The sequence below is a fragment of the Juglans regia genome, chromosome 16, assembly GCF_001411555.2.
Source record: "Juglans regia cultivar Chandler chromosome 16, Walnut 2.0, whole genome shotgun sequence".
Lineage (NCBI taxonomy): Eukaryota > Viridiplantae > Streptophyta > Magnoliopsida > Fagales > Juglandaceae > Juglans > Juglans regia.
Genome location: NC_049916.1, coordinates 2,637,377 through 2,658,659, shown reverse-complemented (window position 1 = coordinate 2,658,659; position 21,283 = coordinate 2,637,377). Strand labels below are relative to the sequence as shown.

General features: G+C 34.7%; 2 protein-coding genes across 5 annotated transcripts; both read left to right on the top strand.

The window, feature by feature from the left end:
• Positions 1-353: 353 nt before the first annotated feature.
• Positions 354-5,359, top strand: LOC109012499 (lipid phosphate phosphatase 2-like). 4 transcript variants are annotated; one of them, XM_018994186.2, is made up of 8 exons: positions 354-483; positions 2,686-2,907; positions 3,020-3,107; positions 3,209-3,318; positions 3,453-3,546; positions 3,937-4,125; positions 4,268-4,327; positions 4,974-5,359. In XM_018994186.2, the coding sequence occupies exons 2-8, from the start codon at positions 2,692-2,694 to the stop codon at positions 5,180-5,182; spliced, it is 966 nt and encodes a 321-aa protein (XP_018849731.1). In that variant the 5' UTR covers positions 354-483; positions 2,686-2,691; the 3' UTR covers positions 5,183-5,359. The 4 variants fall into 4 exon arrangements, with proteins under 4 accessions (XP_018849731.1, XP_018849728.1, XP_035542706.1 ...); XM_018994183.2 differs by having other exon boundaries at positions 2,681-2,907; XM_035686813.1 differs by having other exon boundaries at positions 477-588; positions 2,681-2,907.
• A 9,823-nt stretch (positions 5,360-15,182) lies between these two features.
• Positions 15,183-19,472, top strand: LOC109012500. Its single transcript, XM_018994188.2, has 7 exons — positions 15,183-15,245; positions 15,357-15,432; positions 15,716-15,780; positions 15,941-16,089; positions 16,837-17,047; positions 17,691-17,863; positions 19,177-19,472. Exons 1-6 carry the CDS (start codon positions 15,243-15,245, stop codon positions 17,856-17,858), a joined length of 672 nt encoding a protein of 223 aa, XP_018849733.1. The 5' UTR covers positions 15,183-15,242; the 3' UTR covers positions 17,859-17,863; positions 19,177-19,472.
• The last annotated feature ends 1,811 nt before the right edge of the window (positions 19,473-21,283 follow it).

Sequence of the window (21,283 nt, the reverse complement as noted above, 5' to 3'; positions counted from 1 at the left end):
AAGACTTTATTATGAAAAATAAGTTATCTTACAAAAATTGGAATGAGTTAAAGTTTCACATTAAATAATAGATTCTCTCTTTGTTTTTATTTTTTAATCAATACTTAACTTTGGACTTGATTTATTATTATTATTATTATTAGTTATTTCATAGAGAAGCAAGTGCAACTAACCATCAAATTATGTTGGTTTGAATGGTGAGATAAGATGATTTTAAATAAAAATTAAAAATAAAATAAAATATTATTTTTTATATTATTATTTTAAAATTAAATTATTTATTATATTTTATATAAAAACTTAAAAAAATTATAATAATGATACCGTTCCTGTATCAAAAGGAGCAAGCTCGAAACGGCAGTCGCTACTTGTCCCCAACAGGCAACAAGCACCGCCTTCAACTACAATTGAAAAATCAGCTTCTTTTTGTTATTGATCGCTTTTATTTCTTGTGCCGTGTGCCTGCTCTCCACTGCCTGCAATGTAAAATCATCTTAGATCTCTCTCTCTTTCTCTGTCGCTGAAAACGCTCCCAGTCCCCTCTCACTTTCGTATATTTTTCAGGAAAAATTTATGTTTCAGAAACCTGTGTTAATCTCTCTCTCTCTCTGAATCTATTCTTTTTTCGCTTTCTTGTGCACTTTGCGATGCTATATTTCTCTCGCTTGTTACTGTTGTGGTGTTCGCATGCTTTTGTTATGAAGAACTTTCTTCCATGTGTCAACAAACCTGAGTGTGGATTCTCCTGGTTGCCTTTTCGTTTCGTTCACCGGAAAACGAAGTAAATATATGAAGGAAGTATAATTATGAGTAATTTATAACGTTTTTGGTTTTTATTTTTCTGATGATTTTTGAATTATTGCTCTGAGTTGAGTTGAGTTGAGTTGCGTTTCTTTTTCTTTGCTCTCCTAGTATAATATCTGGATATTTGATTTCTTCTCTTTTCATTCACTTTCTTAGCTTCCAAACAGGGCCTTTTTTTTATTAAGAAATTGTGCTTCCCTAGCCTTTTTCTTTCGGTAAGTTTGAATACGTTATACTTGTTTAGGATTATTGAAATTAGACATTTCACAATTATAAGAATTCAATACTTTTTCTGATCCTCTGTTTGTGCCTTATGCCCGAAGTATATCTATATTATGCTCATTTTTTTGGCAGTTTTGGTTACAGTGTCAGTACCTGCTCAAATCGATAACTTGTTTTACTTTTTCTTATCCGCATTTAAACTGACCACTGGAAAATAGTTACTTTATGTTTTATTTATTTTCAGTTCTACTGGAACATTTATCCTGTTTTCACGTAAAAAAATTTATTTAGGGTATCTGGAGCACAGATGGAATTTATTGCCTTCATAATTGTCAATTGAGTTATGGTTTCCCGATTTCATTTTTTATAAACATGCTACGGAGCTGTAATGGTCAACCATCGGGGCATTTTGCCAAATTTAAGTAATTTTAAAACTCAGTAGTGCAGAGCTATACGGTTTTATTCCAATGCTATTACTAAATTAAAGCATTATTATAACTTAATTTCGATGGATGCTGGCAAGATCCATGATTATGTGCAAATAATCAATATATTATTTGGTTTTAAATTTCAGATGTTCCTTTGATCCATAACAGCGTAGTCTGGGAAAAACTGTATTTGGGGAGCCAGCAACTTTCTCAAAATAGTTCTGGTGATGTATAATGTTTAAAAGTGGTGCTTCATCCATTAACCGCTTTCAAATTCAAAGAGAAGGTTGTCTTAGGGGGACTGCATGGTTATCAAAACATTTCTCAGCTAGTTCCTATAACGTGCGGGCTATACTGAGATATTATGATAGATGATTATAAGTGCCTTTGAAATTAGAATGAATTTTAAGTTTCTTCTTTGGTTCTTTGGCGAGTGGATTATTACATCTTATCATAATCTGTGGTTATCCATCAAGCAGCTTAAATTCTACAAACTTTGATGCAAAATTCATTTTAGCTTAGGAAAGGGTGGTGCTGTTTATTGTGATTTATGTACTTCGAAATGGAAAGGTTTTTTTATACTTTTTAAGTGTGCTAGGCAAAAGCAAGGCAGGCATCCTGAGTGGATTGCCTGTTCAGACCTCCTAGTTCTCTGTTGGAATAAGTTGACCTGGATTACCGTTTGACTCTTTGTTAGGCAGTCATCTTTGGCACATGATAGTCCTTAATTCTTACTTTGATGAACAAATGCCACCCTGCTATCATTGTGCTTGTTCATAGTCTGGTGTTTTGTGAGTACCGTGATTGGCCTTCAAATCTGTACAACTTCCATAAAATAAAAATATAAAAAATCTGTACAAATAAATATTATATCAAAATGGGAACTTGAGGGTATCAATCGTGGATTGGATCCAGAAACTTTGAAGTTGACCTTTTTGTCTTTTTGTGCTCCTATTATGTCTTTTTGTCTGATCATCATATTTTTCATGGTTTTATAGGTGTTTTATCATCAATTGTCTCAAAAGTTTAAACCGATATAAAGATAGTTATTTAATGAATTAATTTCCCTTCTTTCTTTCGTATATTGTCCCTCCCTTTACAGAAGCTTGAAGTCTTCACATTTATTCCTGTGACATTATTTTTAATTTTTTTTCTTTATATATTTGCTCAGTTATAGTTCTTCAACCTTTTTTAGTTTCATGTTCAGACCTTTTAATTTGCCTCAGATCAGTGAAAGATGCCAGAAATTCATTTGGGTGTACACACTATAAGATCACATGGAGTTACAGTGGCAAGAATGCATGTGCATGACTGGCTAATTCTTGGCCTTCTTGTGGTGCTAGACATCATTTTGAACCTTATAGAACCATTTCACCGTTATGTTGGAGAGGGGATGATGACTGACCTCAGATACCCTTTGAAAGACAATACTGTTCCTTTTTGGGCTGTTCCAGTAAGTTTTGGCCCCTTGAACTGATAAATTCAAAGGGAATCTTCTTGCATGAGGTAATTGCACATTAGTTGCAACGTCAAAAATAATCTTTTTGTGTACATTATTTTGACAGATTATCGGGATATTGTTGCCTTTTGCTTTCATTCTCATCTACTACTTCATCAGAAGGGATGTTTTTGATCTGCACCAAGCCATATTGGGTAGCTCTTCCTCCCTTTTAAAATTTTTGCCGTGCAGGTTTTTGTTTGCATGTTATTGTTGTATAATGATAACGTCAAATTGATACTGTGTGCATGTCCAGGTCTTCTATTTTCTATACTGATCACTGCAGTTATAACGGATGCGATCAAAGATGGTGTTGGTCGTCCACGTCCAGACTTCTTTTGGCGTTGTTTTCCTGATGGCAAAGCGGTTGGTTTTCAAGTTCATGAATTCCCCTGGTTTTACTTTTCTCCGTGTTTATTTTAAGATTTTATGATAGAAGAAGTCTTTGCCCTTCCCCAGTTCGTTACAGTCAACATGCTGCTGGTGCATCACATGTGCAGGTATTTGAGCAGGTCACAAGGAATGTTATGTGTACCGGAGATAAGAGTGTCATTAAGGAAGGACACAAAAGTTTCCCTAGTGGGCATACATCTTGTAAGCTATCTAATCTCTTTCAGGACTAGGTTTATGCTGCTAGCCTAGTGGTTGTGTTCTTCTCCATTTTGCCTTTTGTTTGATGCGTTGTTTTCATCCCTGGAGATTGCAATCATATGTATTTCAAACTCATACTGGAAATATAACATGTTGACAGAAATGAAGGGTTTTTTTAACTAGTAATTAGGATTGCTGTGTTAGTCGCAATATAACTTTTTTATATGAAGAAAAAACCCAAGATTTCATTCTCTGTCTCTACACATGGTTGTGTTGAGAGAGGGAATTGGATATTAATATCAGTTCATTTTTTCTTTTTTATCTTTTTAGTATTATCTGAGCACCTTGTTCAATGAAAACCTCAGCTTAACAAATCATGGATTTTGGTTTCAGGTTCCTTTGCTGGTCTTGGCTTTCTTGCTTGGTATCTGTCAGGGAAAATCAGGGTATTTGATCATGGGGGCCACGTTGCAAAGCTATGTATTGTTTTGTTGCCAATACTAGCTGCTTCTTTAGTTGGTATTTCTCGAGTTGATGACTATTGGCATCACTGGCAAGATGTATTTGCTGGAGGTCTTATAGGTCTGTTTGTCGATTTTTTATTTTTTTATTTTTTCTCCACTTTTTGGTCTTGTGCTGTACTATTTGTTGGTACATGGAATGCTCCCTGTAGCTTCTTAGAATGAAATATTTTCCCTTCTTCTCATTTAAATTTTTTATGCAGGGATGACAGTTGCTTCATTTTGTTACTTACAATTCTTTCCACCCCCATATGACATAGATGGTAAGCACCTAATCCTTTTTTTAATCAATTGGTTGTGTAATATGCTCTAATTTCTTTCATATATTATGTAATTATATATATTAGCCTATGTTGATGCTATGATCTAACCTTTTGGTGACCCGCGTCTAAGCACTTCTTCAATATGCGCAGAACAAATGGCCAAAGTCCAGTGCACTATGTCTGTTTCTGGTGTTTAACTAAATTTCTATTGCCGTCATTTAGCTGGACTAAGAAATTTGTGGATATAAGAATTTTGTTGCTTGTGGGCTTTGAAATGTTGTTGTAGATGGTTTCTTATAAGATAAAGAAAGATTTTACGAGGATTTACTATTCTTTGACATAAACATTCTAGAGCATACTAAACATGATACCAGGTTGCTATGAGCATCGATAGGGTACCTGATTAACAATCTTGAGAATGATTTTTTCATTGTACTGTTTAAACGAATTAGCTAGATTAGACAAAAGGTGTTAAAGGACTCTCTTCTTCCATGATGAAACTACAAATATCTCTATGTATTATGGAGGACGGTTCTCAGTCCTTGGATTTCAGCTTGTCGGCATGAATTTCACATAATCCCCGTCTATGCTACAGCTCCCTGTAATTCATTCATGAGTTTCCATTGTCTTTATGTAACATGTACAGGTTGGGGACCTCATGCGTATTTCCGCATGTTGGCAGACTCTCGAAATGACATTCACTCCGCAACAACCAACACAAATACTCTCAATGTGCAGCAATCAGAGCTTGGAAGTGAATACATGCGACCTCAACACATCGTTGAAATATCAGGAGTCAATACCGCGGACTCAAGCCCCATGCTTGATGCATTGGAAAGTGGGAGGAGATTCTGATCACTTTTAGGCTTGGATTGCAAATAGCTCGAGGCTACCAGACGTGTCCCTATTTCTTCAAGATAATATTAGGATGTAAATTTCATCTGCAGATACCTGACCTCGAACTTTTAACATGGAAAAGACCATCATCCCTCATTAGATCGATTGATTTCATGGACTGCTCAGCTGTTTTCTGTGGTTCTTGTTTTGACGACGTACAGATATGATTGATCTTAGCAAATTTCCTGGCATTCTACTGGAGCAAAATCGTATTCTTACCCATGAAATTAGGGTTTTGGGAGTTGATTAAACTGGATTTCCAATCATGATTTCGAAACTGATGATGCTATCGGTTTAACATGGCTTTTTCCATGAGATTCTGTTGACACAGATACATGTTTATGGTATGTATGACTAGCCCTGATACATCATGCCCCCAATCAATATAAAGAATATAACACTCTCAGCAACCATCGGCCCCTTTTCTCCTTTCTCCCTTCTTCCTCAATACAAATATGATATCATTTCAATTTTTGAGTCCTGACTATTGACCTTATCGAAGGATAAAAAAAAAAAGACATTTTGTTAAACAAACTCATTCGTTACAATACAAAGACATAGGCCTAGTTAGATAGAGATAGAGATGCTTTTATCTCATTTTAATATCTAATTATCATAAATATAAACATTTTTCAATTTCAAATCTTTAATTGCTTTTATCTAATCATTACTTAATTATTACAATTTTTTCAAACTTCTAAACAAAACATAAAAAATAATTCAATTTTTTCAAATCTCAAAATAAAAATTATATTAAAAAATTATATGTTAACAATATTTTAATTTTATAATATTTTTATTCAATTTTTTCTCTTTCATTTTTCAAAATCTCATAAAACATTTTAACTCAAATAATTTCTAACTCATTTCAATTCAAATATCTTAATATTATTCACATCTTTTACTATATATCCAAATCAGGCCTTCCAAGTATATAAGCAAATTAATTCCATGACAAAACAAAAAATAAAAAAATTCCATCAAGGTCAAATTATAAGCTAGTACATCAGATCCTTATTTGGGACCTGTGATCGAATCTAACAATGTATTAGAATATAAAAGCCTTTAATTTATTCAAATTAGAAGTCGGACTATATTGACCAAGTAAAGCATGACTTTCTCCTTGGCCCTTTATATCCGATATTATGTCCTTTATTTTCCCGAATATCGATAACAACATTACTATATTCAAACCCCACATCAGAATTGGCACCAAGTCTTGGCTCCCATCTTCTACATAAATCCTCTAGCACTTGCCCTTTTTCCTCATCTCTCAGACAAACACCTACTTGCACATAAAAGTAGTTGAAAAATGGAAATTGTTCCTTCTGCATATTATGAAAACTTGAAGAGGTATTGGAGGAGGAGAAGATACCAAAGGCTGATTAATGGTGCAAGCTGTTATACTAATCCAAGGAAGCTCAGGATTGCAAGGCTTGGGGGTAATAGTAGTAGTAGTAGTAGTGCTAGTGGTCGCCGGCTTTGGAGGGTAAAATCATCCCCAAAGCTGAGATTTGACATTATTCTTGTTTCACCCATAAAGGTTTTGACCAAGTTCCATGATGCATATGTTGACTTGATGATTCGCTTGGCTGGCAACGTTGGGAACCCCAACAGTGTTAATCTGTTTGGAGGAAAGAGAGTTCCTAAAGGCCGACAGATTTCGATTGTCTCTTGTGGTGAGGAAGTTGATCAAACCAGGTTGGTTTTGGAAATCTATCAAAGGATAGCGTCCAATCCTGCCTTTTAACATAATGTGTGTTTAGTATTCATGTTTTTAATGATCATGTTTAAGGTTCATTTACATTCCAGCTGTTTGATTGTGCTTTTTATGGCATCATCTAGCATGGCTTTCTGAGTTTCTTCCTGTACATGTTTTAACAAACAGAGAGAGAGAGAGAGAGAGAGAGAGAGAGAAGTTACAAGTTACAATTTACAATGAATAATTAATAATATATGATTTATTTAGTTTGGATTATATATTATTCAGAGCTATTTATAAAATTATTAGTATATATATGTTTGATCTCACACGGAACTTTTGGCATGCATGCATATCCTCAACGACTTGTAACGTGTTCCGGGAATGAGACGAATATTCCCAGAGTTTATTTGGTCAACATAGCTAAGCGTTGGAAATATTAATTGTAACTTGGATTTGATTTGGATTCACTAGTACGTAAGATCAGGCCGATTTCTTACAATTCTCTCAAAACTACAATTAATAATTAATATATATAAAAGTAATGTTACATATAGTCTTAGAGTATGCATGCGCAAGTCCATAATATTTAATATCGAAATTCACAATAATATCTATGAATAAAATTAAATATTATAGAGTTTACATATAGTGTATTTCTCTTCTAATTATGATAATTTGGTGATCATCACTACAACAGGAAATGCTTAATTTTTGCAAGAAACATATGTCGTTGCAAATAGCCTTTTTTCGTTGCAAATAATTACTTTTAACAACACAATTATTGAAATCGTTGCCAATTTATCTTTGCAAGGAAATTATATTGTTGCTAACATGTTCTTGCAAGAAAATCATATCGTTGGAAATGAAGATAGATGTTTTTGCAATGAAAAGATATCGTTGGTAATAAGGTTTTTATAATTCTACTCTTCAATTTGCAAGGAAATTGAAATAGTTGCTAACATGTTTTTGCAAGGAAATTGAAATCGTTGTTAACATGTTTTTGCAAGGAAATCATATAGTTCGTAATGAGGATGATGTTTTTGCAAAGAAGATATATCGTTGGTAATGAGGTTTTTATAATTTAATTTGTTTTTGCAAGGAAATTATATCATTGCTAATATATTTTTGCAAGGATATTAGACCAAGACCGTTAAATTATGATATACAAATAATGAATAGTAATAAGATATTCTCAATATTACGAGAATATTTGAGATATTCTCAGTACCTAAACTAGGGTTAATCAAACCGTGCATTGTATATTTGTATTAGAATTAATATATCAAAACTTACACTTTAATCAACTAATATATATATATATATAACCCTTGCCTGGTCAGAAAGGCGATATTGACCAAATTATATATGCAGTGTAGTTTTCTTCTTGTCTCTTATTCACCATGTTCTTTCCTGGAATATCGATGACAATACTCCTACATACCAAACCCATTTGAACATGTACTTACCACGCATGTCCTCTCTTCCCGTCTATATAAAGCCTCTCTCACTTGACCTAATTTAATTCTCCACATTTCTCCGCCATACATGATCTTGTAGAATTGTAGTTAAATCAGTTTCTCATAATATATATAGCAGTAAAATTGATGGAGATCTTTCCTTCTGCATATCACGGAAACTTGAAACAGTATTGGAGAAGGAGATCAAGATACCAAAGGCTGGATGGTGCAAATTGTAGCAATGAAAGGAAGCTCAAAATTACAAGGCTGGGGGCTACTGCCCAGCGGCTTTGGAGGATAAGATCGCACCCAAAGCTGAGACGACTCAATGTTATTCTTTCACCAATTAAGCTTTTGGCAAAGTTGCATGATGCATATGTAGTGGTGAGGAAAGAGGGTTCCTAAAGGTATGGGTGGCAACATGTGACACGACCCGTGAATTCAACATAAACATGATACGAAATTAGCGGGTTTGGGTTTGATGCTAATGGGTTCTGGTCAAAACAGGTTGACTCATTAAGACACGACTTATAAACGGGTCAACATGATTTACACGAAATCAACCCGTTTTGATCCATTTATAATTTATTTCAAAATTAAAATTTTATTATTGTTAAGTTGTAATATTGATATTTCTCAGTATTCTTATGTTTTTATTGTTGAGATTGTAATTTTAGACCTATACTCATATTTGTTATTGTATGTTTGTAATATTGGTTTTATTATATGTTAAAATTTGAAAAATATTGATATATATTTTTAATATATTGTGGTTATTAATAAATATAGATTTTAACTTTTATGTAAAATTATGTTAATCAGGTCAAATCAGTTATGCGTTTTACCTCAACCCATTTACAAAAAATAAATGGGTTTAAATGAGTCGTATTGTGGTAACATATTTCTAATTAATTATTAAACGGGTCAAAACGGGTGACATGACACAACCCGTTATCTAAACGGGTAGGGTTAGGGTTTGGAACCAAAGAGTTGTGTGGCTTGGAGATTCTAAGGAAGGCCTCCGATACCCAAGTCAGTGATCACAATAAGAATCTATTTTTCTAAACAAATGAATCAGATGATCTTCACATACCTGAGTAATATGTATATATAGAGTCCATGGGATTTATGTTGCCATGCGATAGCGAGCTTATTTGTTATTTGAAATTCAAGTCTCGGGATGGAGAGTTTAGCCAAATCCAAATGATCGGATAGCTCTCATTGTCCAGGACTCTCAGTCGGTTAGTCTTTCAATGGTTGTGATGGATTGGGCTTTCAGGGGATTGGGTTATTGGCCTGATTTGTAGCCTAGGCTCGTGAAGCGGCCCAATAGGCCTCAGAGTGGTGTTAAGCCCCTTCCAATTACCCCACGAAATCTCATCATGTGCAGTGTGATGAGACTTGTAATCATAGCGTCGCTTCCTTATCTGGGCTTTCTGTCAATTGTGCCCCTTTGTTAGAATGTCGTTTCGCCTTTGCGCCCTTTCGCATATTTCCCTTTAATTGTCGCAGGTATTTATAATCTTCAGACACTCTCTTTCCTACTTCTCCTCTTTCGATTCTCTCATTTCTTCTTTCGAGCACTTTCTTTTCTTCGCACTTTCTCTCTCAGCTTTCACTACGAATCTATGGCTTCCTCTAAGCGCAATCCTAGATTCCTATAGCTTCCTCTGGTGGAGCTAGTTCTTCATGACCAAGCGATTTCCCTGTTCGTCCTAAAGGGTTGCTACTAACCCTATCAAGGAAGGGAAAAATGCTCGTCGCTCAATTTTTTTGGGTCATCGATGGTCCTCAACCATTTCCCGTCACAAATTGGACGCCGCAAGGGACAACTTTAACATCCCGGATTTGGTGGCTTTAGAATTACCTTACTAGCACTGTAGAGCTGTCGACGCGAGAGGTGTGGCCTTTTCTGTTGCCCTGTATATGGCCATGTTTGTGATGGGGCCTGGTTTGCCTTTTGTACGACCTGTTTGTGACGTGTTAGACGTAGGGGTATAACCGGTCCGGTCCGGTTTTGGACAAAATCTAGGACTGAACTGGTATGTACCGGTTTTGTATTTTTCAAAGCCGATTACGCTCCTGTTATCCTCATAAACCGGTAACTCCGATTTTACCGGTTTCCAATTTTTTTAAAATGTAAAAAAAATTAAAAAAAATGTTACTTTTTATAATAAAATGTTATTAATAATTTAATATATATATATATATATTATGTTTAAAACATATGATCAATTAAATTTTTATCTTTAGATTAAACTTTTATTTTATAAATTATAATAATATTATCTTATATATAATTATATTAATAACATATGATCAAACAAATTACAAATGTTCATATTTAAGATTAACGTATTATGTTATAATTTATAAATTATAATATAAAATTATTTCATATGGATATATAATTATATATTATATATAAAAATTTAATATATAATTATATATTATATATAAAAATTATATATATAAAAAAATTTTATAATATATAAAATTAAATTTTATATATATATTTTTTTCAACCGGTCCAGTTCGGTCTGGTCCTGGAAACTACATAATCGAAACCGGACCAGTTTTTATAATATAGGAGCCGGTTCCAGACCGGACTGGTTCAAAACCGATCCAACCGGTCCAGACCGGTTTTCCGGTTTAAATTTACACCCCTAGTCTTTATGACTCCATGCGAAGACATCTTTGTGCTCGAGGAGGAGTTGTTTCAGTAGCCACCTTTCATCGCTTGTCATTTTGGTTTCAAACCTCACGCAGCTCTCCGGTTGGGCTGAATCAAAGTTGATAAGCTCTACGGGTTCGTCTACCTCCCCATGTCTCTTGTTTCGACTTCTTCATGAAAATTTCAAGTGGTAGTGGGAGGGTTGCGACAACATCGTCCCATGTCTCGACCACTTCTACTTCTCGTTCCCCTTTGCTTGAGCTCCTGGACGTAGCATTCTCGAGCAAGCACATGTTCACTGTGTACCTCACAAATCTTCGTTTTTATGAAAAACTTCATCTCCAAATGGTAGATGGAGGTGATTGCCTTTAAAGCATTCAACATGTGTTGGCCAATGATAGCGTTATACGTTGATCGGGTTTTTATCACCAAAAATTTTGTCATGGTAATGGCAAGGTGGGAATATGTCCTACCGATAACTTGATAGACCCCATGGGTTGTACTGCTTCCCCAATAAACCTTTCAAAGTAGTTTGTGCCGAGCGCAGTTGGTCTACATTGATTCTCATTCTTGTGAATGCATCCCAAAATAAGACGTTCGCAGAACTCTCGTTGTCGATCAATATTCTCTGTGCGGTGTAATTTGCTACTAACATTGTTACTACTAATGCATCATCATGTAGGTAGACTACTCCTCGACAATCATCATCGTCAAAAGAGATCGTGGGTGAAACTTGCACTCGGGGCTGCTTGGTAGGTCTCCCTATGTTGTATACTTCTTTGTACCTAGCCCACCTAACATATGATTTCCTCCCGGAGGAAGTGGGGCCACCCCCGGCATATCCTCCGGCGATTGTCCGTATCTCACCTATAGGGATTTTTTAGTCTTGCCTAGGGTGCCGCTCTTGTGGTTCATGTGATCTCCTCTCTCTTCTTGGCAAGCTTCTCCTTCTTGGGATTTCACTTCGTTGGCATTGTGCTCTTACCTTCTATCGCCTAGACGCCGGGGGGAGGGGGGGGGGGGGGACAATGCGTTCTAGCTCATCGTTTCCCCTCATCTCCTCAATCTTTTGTTTTAATGTATAGCAATCTTCAGTTCTATGGCCGCTCATATTGCAGCAGGTGCAATACTTCTGGGTCTGTCACCCCTGCCCTTGTTCCTCGCCACACCTAGCCTCTTTGACTTTGTCTTGCATGTGTACACTAGAGTAATGCACGTGATTACTTGTGTGGGTGTCTCGTCTTCCTTCGTGTGGGTTTCTCCTCGATCTCGACCCTCCATCTTGCTCATTTTTTGAATTTCCTTTGGGCGCTTGTTCTTCCTTCTTCTCCTGTTTGGCTGTCAAGGTGATCATGTATCTTCAGTGTTATTTGCCTTGTCTATAAATTCTCGTAAGGTGGAGGGGGTCTTCCTCGCTAACTCGACCATAAAGGAACTTCTTGGCCAAATTCTCCCAAGTAGAGCAGCCAACATATTTTTTCAGCTTGATCGTTGGATGTCATTCTCTCCTTATTGAACCGTGCTAGATATGCCTTCAAGCTCTCCTCTTCCCTCTTCTTCACGGTTAGTAGGTATGCTGCTAGCCTTCTCCGCATCAGACTAGCCATAAACTGGGTTAAAAATTGCCTGCCCAATTCTTCTAAGTTGTCGATGGATCTCGGTTGCAACGCTCGAAAGCACCCTCGGGCCATTCCCTTCAAAGTTAAAGGGAATGCCCCACATGTGATTTCTCCAGGAAATCCATGGAGTGTCATGTGGGCTTTGAAAGTTTCTAAGTACTCCACTAGATCTTTAGATCCGTTGTACATGTCTATTGCTAGGACTTTGAATTTTGGTGGTAGGGGTACTGCCGTGATTTCTGCGTTGTACGGCAGATTAGTACTGGTCAACAATTGATCCACTGAAGAAGCTGTCCCTATTTTCTTGGTCATCTCTTCGTATTTGTCTATCAAATTGCACAGGTCATGGTGCAGCTTTCTCATTTCCTCATTTTCTTGAGGAGGTCAGCCAACTCTAGCACTATGTTCTTCCATATCGATCCTGGCTTGGCTAGGCGTTGTATCTCCCCTGATGGCCCATTTTTCGCCTTGAGGGTCTCATTCTCCTTTTGCAGTGAGTCTACTTCAACAGTGAATTTTTTTACAATTTCCTCCATTTCCATGAGCCTTCCCTCCATGTTTCGTAACCTCACTTCCTGGTCTCTGGTTGCCTGAGATCGAGTAGTGATGGGCATGTGAAGAACATGCTAGTTGTAGGACAAATAAAGAAATCACACAGACGACGTCAACTATTATGGATGTGTTTCATAGCTTCACACACACGATCACTTGCAACCAATGAGTTGTGGCTTGGGGGTTTTGGGGAACACCTCTGATGCCTAAGTCAGCGATCACAATAAGAATCTCTTTTTCTAAACAAATGAATCAGATGATCTTCACATACCTAAGTGATATGTATATATAGAGCCCATGAGATTTCTGTTGCCATGCAATTGCGAGCTTATTTGTTATTTGAAATTCAAGTCTCGGGATGGAGAGTTTAGCCAAATCTAAATGATCGGATAGCTCTCATTGTCCAGGACTCTCAGTCGGTTATTCTTTCAATGGTTGAGATGGATTGGACTTTATGGAGATTGAGTTATTGGCTTGAGTTGTAGTCTAGGCCCGTGAAGCGGCCCAACAGGCCTCAGTGTGGTGTTAAGCCCCTTTCAGGAAGGAGGAGGCTTGATAGTTTTTAATATATATAAAATCCCTCATGATTGAATAATAGAGAGAAGTGCTGCATGCCTAATTCAAAAGTAGGCATGCATGCATTGAACTTGGACCTGTGGTTCGTGAACTACAGCTTACTCCTTTTGCTGCTTTGGAAGTTTGGTCTTCTTCTGATGATCTGCAGTACCTTTGCTTTGCTGCTATGACGTTGCAATTGCATTCTGGTTACTCTTAATTAGCTTTGCTATATATATTGTGGTACTGTTTTTGTGTACGTAGCTGTTCTAGTAGTGCTTGCCATTGTTGTGGCTAAAGGTGGCTGTTTGCTCTGGAATTCAGCTTGTTGCTGCTGATCACAGTAGTTTTTCATATTTTATTTTATATTTGCTGGAGCTTGATTTTTTGTTGGTAATGGTGCTTTAGCCTTTGCGCTACGTTGTTGGTGCTGGTTTGTTTGAGTCGAAGCTTGTACTTGATGTTTAGGAGTTGTTCGGTTGAACTTGTTATGTTGCTGCTGTGTTCTTTTTTTTAATGTGCCTCTTATCTGTATTGTTAAAAGAAAGGAGCTCTTTAAACTTGCGTAATGGAAGAAAGTTAGCATACTGATATATAGAGTACTCAAAGATGTGATCAAATTGTCATAACATTCTTGCTTATTTTTCTTACCACTACTTTTGGCATAAAAATAAATTTTCATTTTATTTGGTAAAAATATTAAGTAGTACTATTGCATTCTTATCATCTCATTAATTTCATTTTATGTTTATTTATCTATGTAGAACCCTTGCTCAGTGTATTACATTTAAATTTGATAATTTTAAGGAAAAAAATCTATTTGCAAAGCTCTTTATTAACACACCAAACACATTACTAATGTAAAAACTCTCAACATAAATTATCATTAAAAGAATTATTATTGTTCTTATTTTTTTAAAAAATTATAATGGGTCCTAGTGATTTGTTTATCCACCAACTTGTACTTTGAAACTCAATTTCAAGACCAAAACTCCGATTTTAAAAATAAAAAATTGAAAATTGAAGTTTTAGAGCCGGTTTGGATTGAAAGATTCATCTTACTATTATTTATAAATTATCTCAATTCATGTTATCTCATCTTTCAATCCAAACGAAACCTTAACGTTAAAATGATGGGGAAAATGCTGTATAAGCTTTGGTATGCGTACCTGGCCTAGATTTTGTTCCCGTTGTTTATTCGTTCAGATGACGGGCTTTTAATAAGATCAGCCCATGAGATTTAATATGGGCTTTGGTTTAGTATCGGGCCTAGATTTGTTCCCTAGGCTTATCCGTTCATGTTCGATGGGCTTTAAATAAGATAAAGCCCATAACTCGGATGAGCTTCACGATTCAACTTCTTATTAAAATGACAAAATCTTAAGGTGCTCGGCGGGACACATTTGAAAAGAATAGACTATCGGGGAGCCATAGCAGCTTCTACCACAACTCTACAATGGTGAGCCTCCCTCTCTTACGCTTCTAGTGGCTTTCAGTTGTAATCTCTAACCTTCATTAACCTAGGGTTTATCTCTCTCTCCCTCTCGTAACTCTGCGTTTTGATTTTCAGCCGGATTCCACTGAAGAATTTGAGCCCTTGTTCGATTACAGCCGCGTTCAGCCTCTCAATTTCGTGTGCCTCGAAGGTGGGTTCCTACTCCTTTCAGATTATTATTTTTTTTTTCACGCAATCCTTTTCGGCTCTCATCTTTTTATCATTTGTTTGGTTGCCGAGGCAGCTTAGGAATTGGTGGGATCATTAAAAGTCTTGAATTTTACGTGCTTAATTGTTTAATACCTGTCGTTAAAATGGGATTTTAGCTCAGCCGAGCCTGAGTTGACTGTGTTTTATGGTGATGGAAGCAATTGAACCGTGAAATTTGAAATTTTATTCTCTTTCTATCACCATTTTCACCCTTTTTCCGGCAGATGATGATGATGCGGATGCATCTCCAGCTTTCTTCCCAAAACGGAGGAAGATTTCCGAACCTGTTGTAAGATTTTCTTTTTGTTTCTGTTTTTCATCTACCTACATGTGCGTGTACGTGGTGATAGTGTGAGTTTTGAATTGGTTAGAGAGAATCGTACGCTTTAGTTTATTTGATGATTGTAATGATTTTTTTTTTTTTTTTGTGTGTTTTGGGGGGAGGTTAGGTTGTTGAGGATGTGGAGGAAAATGCGAAGGTCATACAAATCGGGGACGGTGACAAAAAGGACGATTTGGATTGGCTAGCACCTCCACCAAAGGTTTCGAGGGATATTCAGAAGATTGTTGGAGAGGATTCTACCATAACGAAGTTAAGGTATACACATAAGTCCATATAGGGTTTCAATTAACTCGATATACTTCTGCTACAAGAAGAAATTGCACGGGAAGATCTCCCAAACCTAGTATCTCATTTGTTGTTTATTTCCTCCATTCTCATTGTTCTCTTCCGCATCGAATGGGGGTTCCAAAGGAGAAATGATTATCTCGCCCTTTTTTATAAGTAGATTCTCTCATCTTCTAAAATGCTACTTCATTTAAACATTGCATCCGTGCACCATAGGCCAAATATCTATGCCAATTAGAATTTAATTCCAGTCCATGCCTCATGAAGAGAATGGGGATTTGAATTAGCTTTGTTTATAATGTCAATGAAATCTGGATGTTTTTCGTGAAGTCACAATGTCTCCATCGAAAAGTAAAGCTTAAATTTTAATGCTGTGAAGTAACATTCTGTTAATTACCTGCATCTGTATTCCATGTAGTTTTTGGAATCTAGATGATGTTGAGAGTTGTTAACACGTAACGTGAAGTGCTTTTGGGATGATGTCAAGCATCCTATGGTTGAGAGAATTGTACCCATTGTAGACATTCAAGTCATGAACATTGATCAAGTCATACTTTATATATTATCTGGTAGCAATATTATAAATTCTACGCTATTTAATCAAGCACTTTGTCAAGAAAAAAGTCATTAGGACTTCTTTTATTTTTTATTTTTTCTGGTTTTATTAACACTCACTCCTTCCCATTTTTGCCATTTAAAGTTTATCCTTGGATATAGGTTAAAAAAGCAAGAGCTCGTGTCATTTGCACAATCAGCTGAAGATTTGTTGCGAGCTGTGGAGGAGTCTGCAAAAAGAGAACTCGGGAATTCAAGGCAGTCCTCTCTGGAGGCTGTCTCTGACCAACCATCAAAGCCTTCCTGTGAAAGAGTTAAGATAGTTATTTCTATTCAGGACAAGGATGGGCTGAAACAATTTCGCATATACATGGTATATCTTCATGCTAGGATTTTGGAATTATGTCTTAATCATTATTGCCTCATTTATTATCAATACTATGTAAGGAAAGTTCAGCTTTTTTCAATGCACTTACATCTCTGCTATTTTCCTGGATTATTGCCCAAATCTGTCAATCCGTTTCCAATAGAAAAAACTATAAATATTTCAATTTCAATAAGGTAAATTAACTATAATGTTCGTAATACTTTCCAATACTTACTGGTGGAAAATGTTTGGGTTGACGAGTCATAGGGCTGAAGTCAGCGTGATATGAAGCTTAATTCTGATTTTATTAAATCATACAGTGGTTTAAAATCAAATTTTTTTTTTATCGGTAATAAATAACCTTACTGTCAATGAGCCATTGAACTGCTTTTGGTGGTTTAAAATCAATATAATTGCTTTAGTTAGCGAAGTCGCTCTTCTGTATTCAATTTTTTCATCAGTTATTTAGTTTTGGTGCTATATGTTTATATTTCTTCATTCTGGATATTCATACAAGAATATACGAATTTATTTTGTGTTTAAATGTTACATTTTTCAATTCCTTTTTTGGCTGTACGTTTTATGTATTATACTGTCAAGGAATTCAACAATTACACACATTGTGAGTGGATTTCTTTTAATCCCACAGGATGACTCCTTTGGGCGGCTCTTCAAAATGTATGCAGATAGAGTTAAGCTGGACATAGAGAAATTAGCATTTAGTTTTGATGGGGATAAAATAAACCCAGCAGCAACCCCTGATGGCCTTGGTATGGAGGATAATGACATTATCGAGGTGCATGTTAAGTCGAGCTGATTGAGGTAACATGTAACTGTATAGTTTCTATTCTCCCTTTTGATCCTTCAGTTTTGTGTGCCATTCTACTTTCAAATATTTCAGCCGTATCATTCCCAAGATCAGCTTTTGGACATGCTTATGAAAATTGGCTGCTTTGAATTTTTATGGGAAGTAATCATACTTACAAGAGAAAAAATATTGGCAACCGTGAATTGTACAATCGTGAAAAATATTCTACATACAACTATGAAGTGTGCAACCGCTGCGTAATCGCTTTGAAAATAGTGAATAAAACATGAGACTTACATGAAAAAAATTAAAAATTAATTTTTTAATAGCGGATCCTACTCTTTTTCAAAGCGATTACGCTGTGTTTATACACTTCATGGTTGTATGTAGAATTACTCGTTCAAGACTCTTAGAATATGACATCTCTTAGAAGATCATTTTTTGATTTATGACTACAAATATTTTTCAAACAAATAGAATTGATTAAGGCCTTATTTGGATGTTGAGATGAAATGAGTTGAGAAATTTGTAAATAGTAGTGAAATAGTTTGAGTTAAGATATTTTATGAAGTTTTGAGAAAAGAGAGAGAAAAAGTTGAATAAAAATATTATAAAGTGAAAATATTATTAGAATATTATTTTTGTTTTGAGATTTGAAAATTTTGAATTATTTTTTGTGTTTTGTTTGGAAGTTTGGGAAATTTTTAATGATTAGATGAAAAAGTTGAATATTTTTAATTGAAAAGTGTTTATATTTGTAGTGTTTGGATGTTGAGATGAGACCATTTTACAATCCAAACGGGGCCTAAGTTTATGTGATGGAGCTGTTGCCAGGCTTTATTTAGTGTCATTGGGAGTTCATTTCATGTCTTTTTTTTACCTTTTTTAAAGTTATTTTGTCATCTCTTTTAGAACCAGATTGATCAATAGGAAAGGATATATTGATTAATTGAACAAGAGGGTGTCCAGTGTACTTGGTTACTCCTATTGATATATATACATAATATTATTACTTATAAAAAAAAAAAAATTGAACAAGAGGGTCTAGGAGGATGACACCCATTTTGGTTTGGAAGTGATGAGTTGGTTTGGGGGTGGGGGAGTTTCCTCCATCAGCCATGAACATTTCTATACCTGGTTCACTTGCTTTGTCATTCTTGCTGTCAGTAATTCTTCTGTTTCTGTGTGCATTTCTTTGCAATTTCCTATTTATTCTGGTTCTAACTCGGATGTTTACTTTGACTATGTCACTTAGTGTTGTGGGTTTATTTTGAGCTTATCAACCTGAAACAAACCTTCCAAATTTCTTACATCTGCTTTGATTCAGGTTTACGCTTCAACCATGGCAATAGTTCTTTTCTGTTTGTTGGTTGTGCAATATTTGGCCCTGAATCTTTGGCGCCATGGATATTTCTGAAATCGCTTGGAAAAACAGTTTTTGCAACAAGCTGAAGCGGCTCAGTCATGAACAATAATTGAGAAAAGAGTGCCAATTTTCTTATTTGGCCCTGTATTTATTGAAACTTTTTTTTTTGGGATAACTCGCTTGAGCTTTTTTGTCATGGATTCATGCAACAATTGCCTGTGCAGATGTTCTAGTGCAATAAATTCCCATATTGTTTCTTGCATTTGTCTAAAAGAAAGAATCTATATTGGAACGGGAAGTCAAAGTTAATTTTTTAGCAAATTTGAGTCTATTATGAAAATATTTCTCTGTCTAAAATGGATATTGCTATAAAGTTTGAAGCGAGTTGTTCCCTTTTTTTTTTTTTAATTACTGTGTCGTTTGTATAGTGAGTTGAGATAAAAGTTGAAAGTTGAATAAAATATTATTAAAATATTATTTTTTTAATATTATTATTATTTTGAAATTTGAAAAAATTGAATTATTTATTATATATTTTGTGTGAGAATTTGAAAAAAATTATAATGATGAGATGAGATAAAACTTTTTTACTATCCAAACAAGACCTTATATAACATGATTTTGATGTCATAATGATTCCTATTCTTGTTGGTTGTATCAGTAACATAACATGTTTTGATTTTGTAATGGTGGTGGGCGAGGAGAATCATGAGAAACCTAGTAGGCATCAATCTAATCCATATCACGTACGAGGTTTCTTCTAAATTGATATGTTCTAGTTAATTTTTAATCTTTCGCTTGCGCACACAGATGGAGTTATTCATATTTTTTAACCACCAGTCTATATGATATTAATTAATAATATATAAATAGTAAATAATCTTTTAATTATAAAATAGAGATAAATATTATATTCAGACTCACATTCCTTAATTTAATGTTACACATATTGACCTAAACAATAAATATTAGACATTTTAATATATTGGCTTTTTTTTCCTCAAGCCTTAGTTATTTATAACTCTATTTGTGAAAAGTTATTTCAAAGAATTAGGGAAGGTTTAGATAGTGAGTTAAAATGAAAGTTGAAAGTTAAATAAAATATTGTTAGAATATTATTTTTTTAATATTATTTTTGTTTTGTGATTTGAAAATAATTGAATTGTTTATTGTATTTTATGTGAGAATTTTAAAAAAATAATGATTAAATGAGATGAGATGAGATGAGTTGAGAGACTCTCTCAATCCAAACAATCAATTAGTCTTTTAGTATTTATAGTTAAATCTATTTTATAATAAAAATATTTTACAATTTCATATGCAATAACAAAGTCATATAAGTTTGTTAACATATTTTTATAAGATGAACTAAATTTTTCTTTAATATTTATAAAACAGAAGTGGTAAATTTATAAAAAAAATTTCCCCAAAATAAATATAATTTAGTCAAGATTTTTTACAATAAAAACTATGTATAATCGATACATCAAAACAAGTCACGTTAATGGTACGAGCTTACCTTTAAAATAAACTATGTGCAAAGTTTGTCGGTTTGAAAAATTCTATTTGAAAATTAGTGTGCAAAATACACATTCTATTTTATTGAATTTCAAATCTTTTATAAATCAAATCTTCCTGTATCAATAAAATAAAAAAATATTTTACCTACCAACTTTTAATTTTCAAATAGAGAAATATATTTTACATATTTTAAAAGAAATGATACTTATAATTAGAAGTGTATAACTATCGTACAGTTATTTTTAAAAAAATAAATAAATATAAGATTCATATAAAAATAAATTAATTTTTTAATAATAAATTTCATTTATTTCAAAATAACTATATATTATTTATATATTTCACAATTATATATAATTTTACTCTTATTTTAAACAACTCACGGATAACGTCAGTTTCGAGGTGAAGCCGTCGCGGAGGCAGGTAGGCTGTTGGATCAAAATCACATTCACTGTCCACATGTTTCTCAAAAAAAGAAAAAAAAAATCATATTCACAAGCAAAACTCACGGATGACGTCAGCGGTTCCCACGTTACACAACGCCACG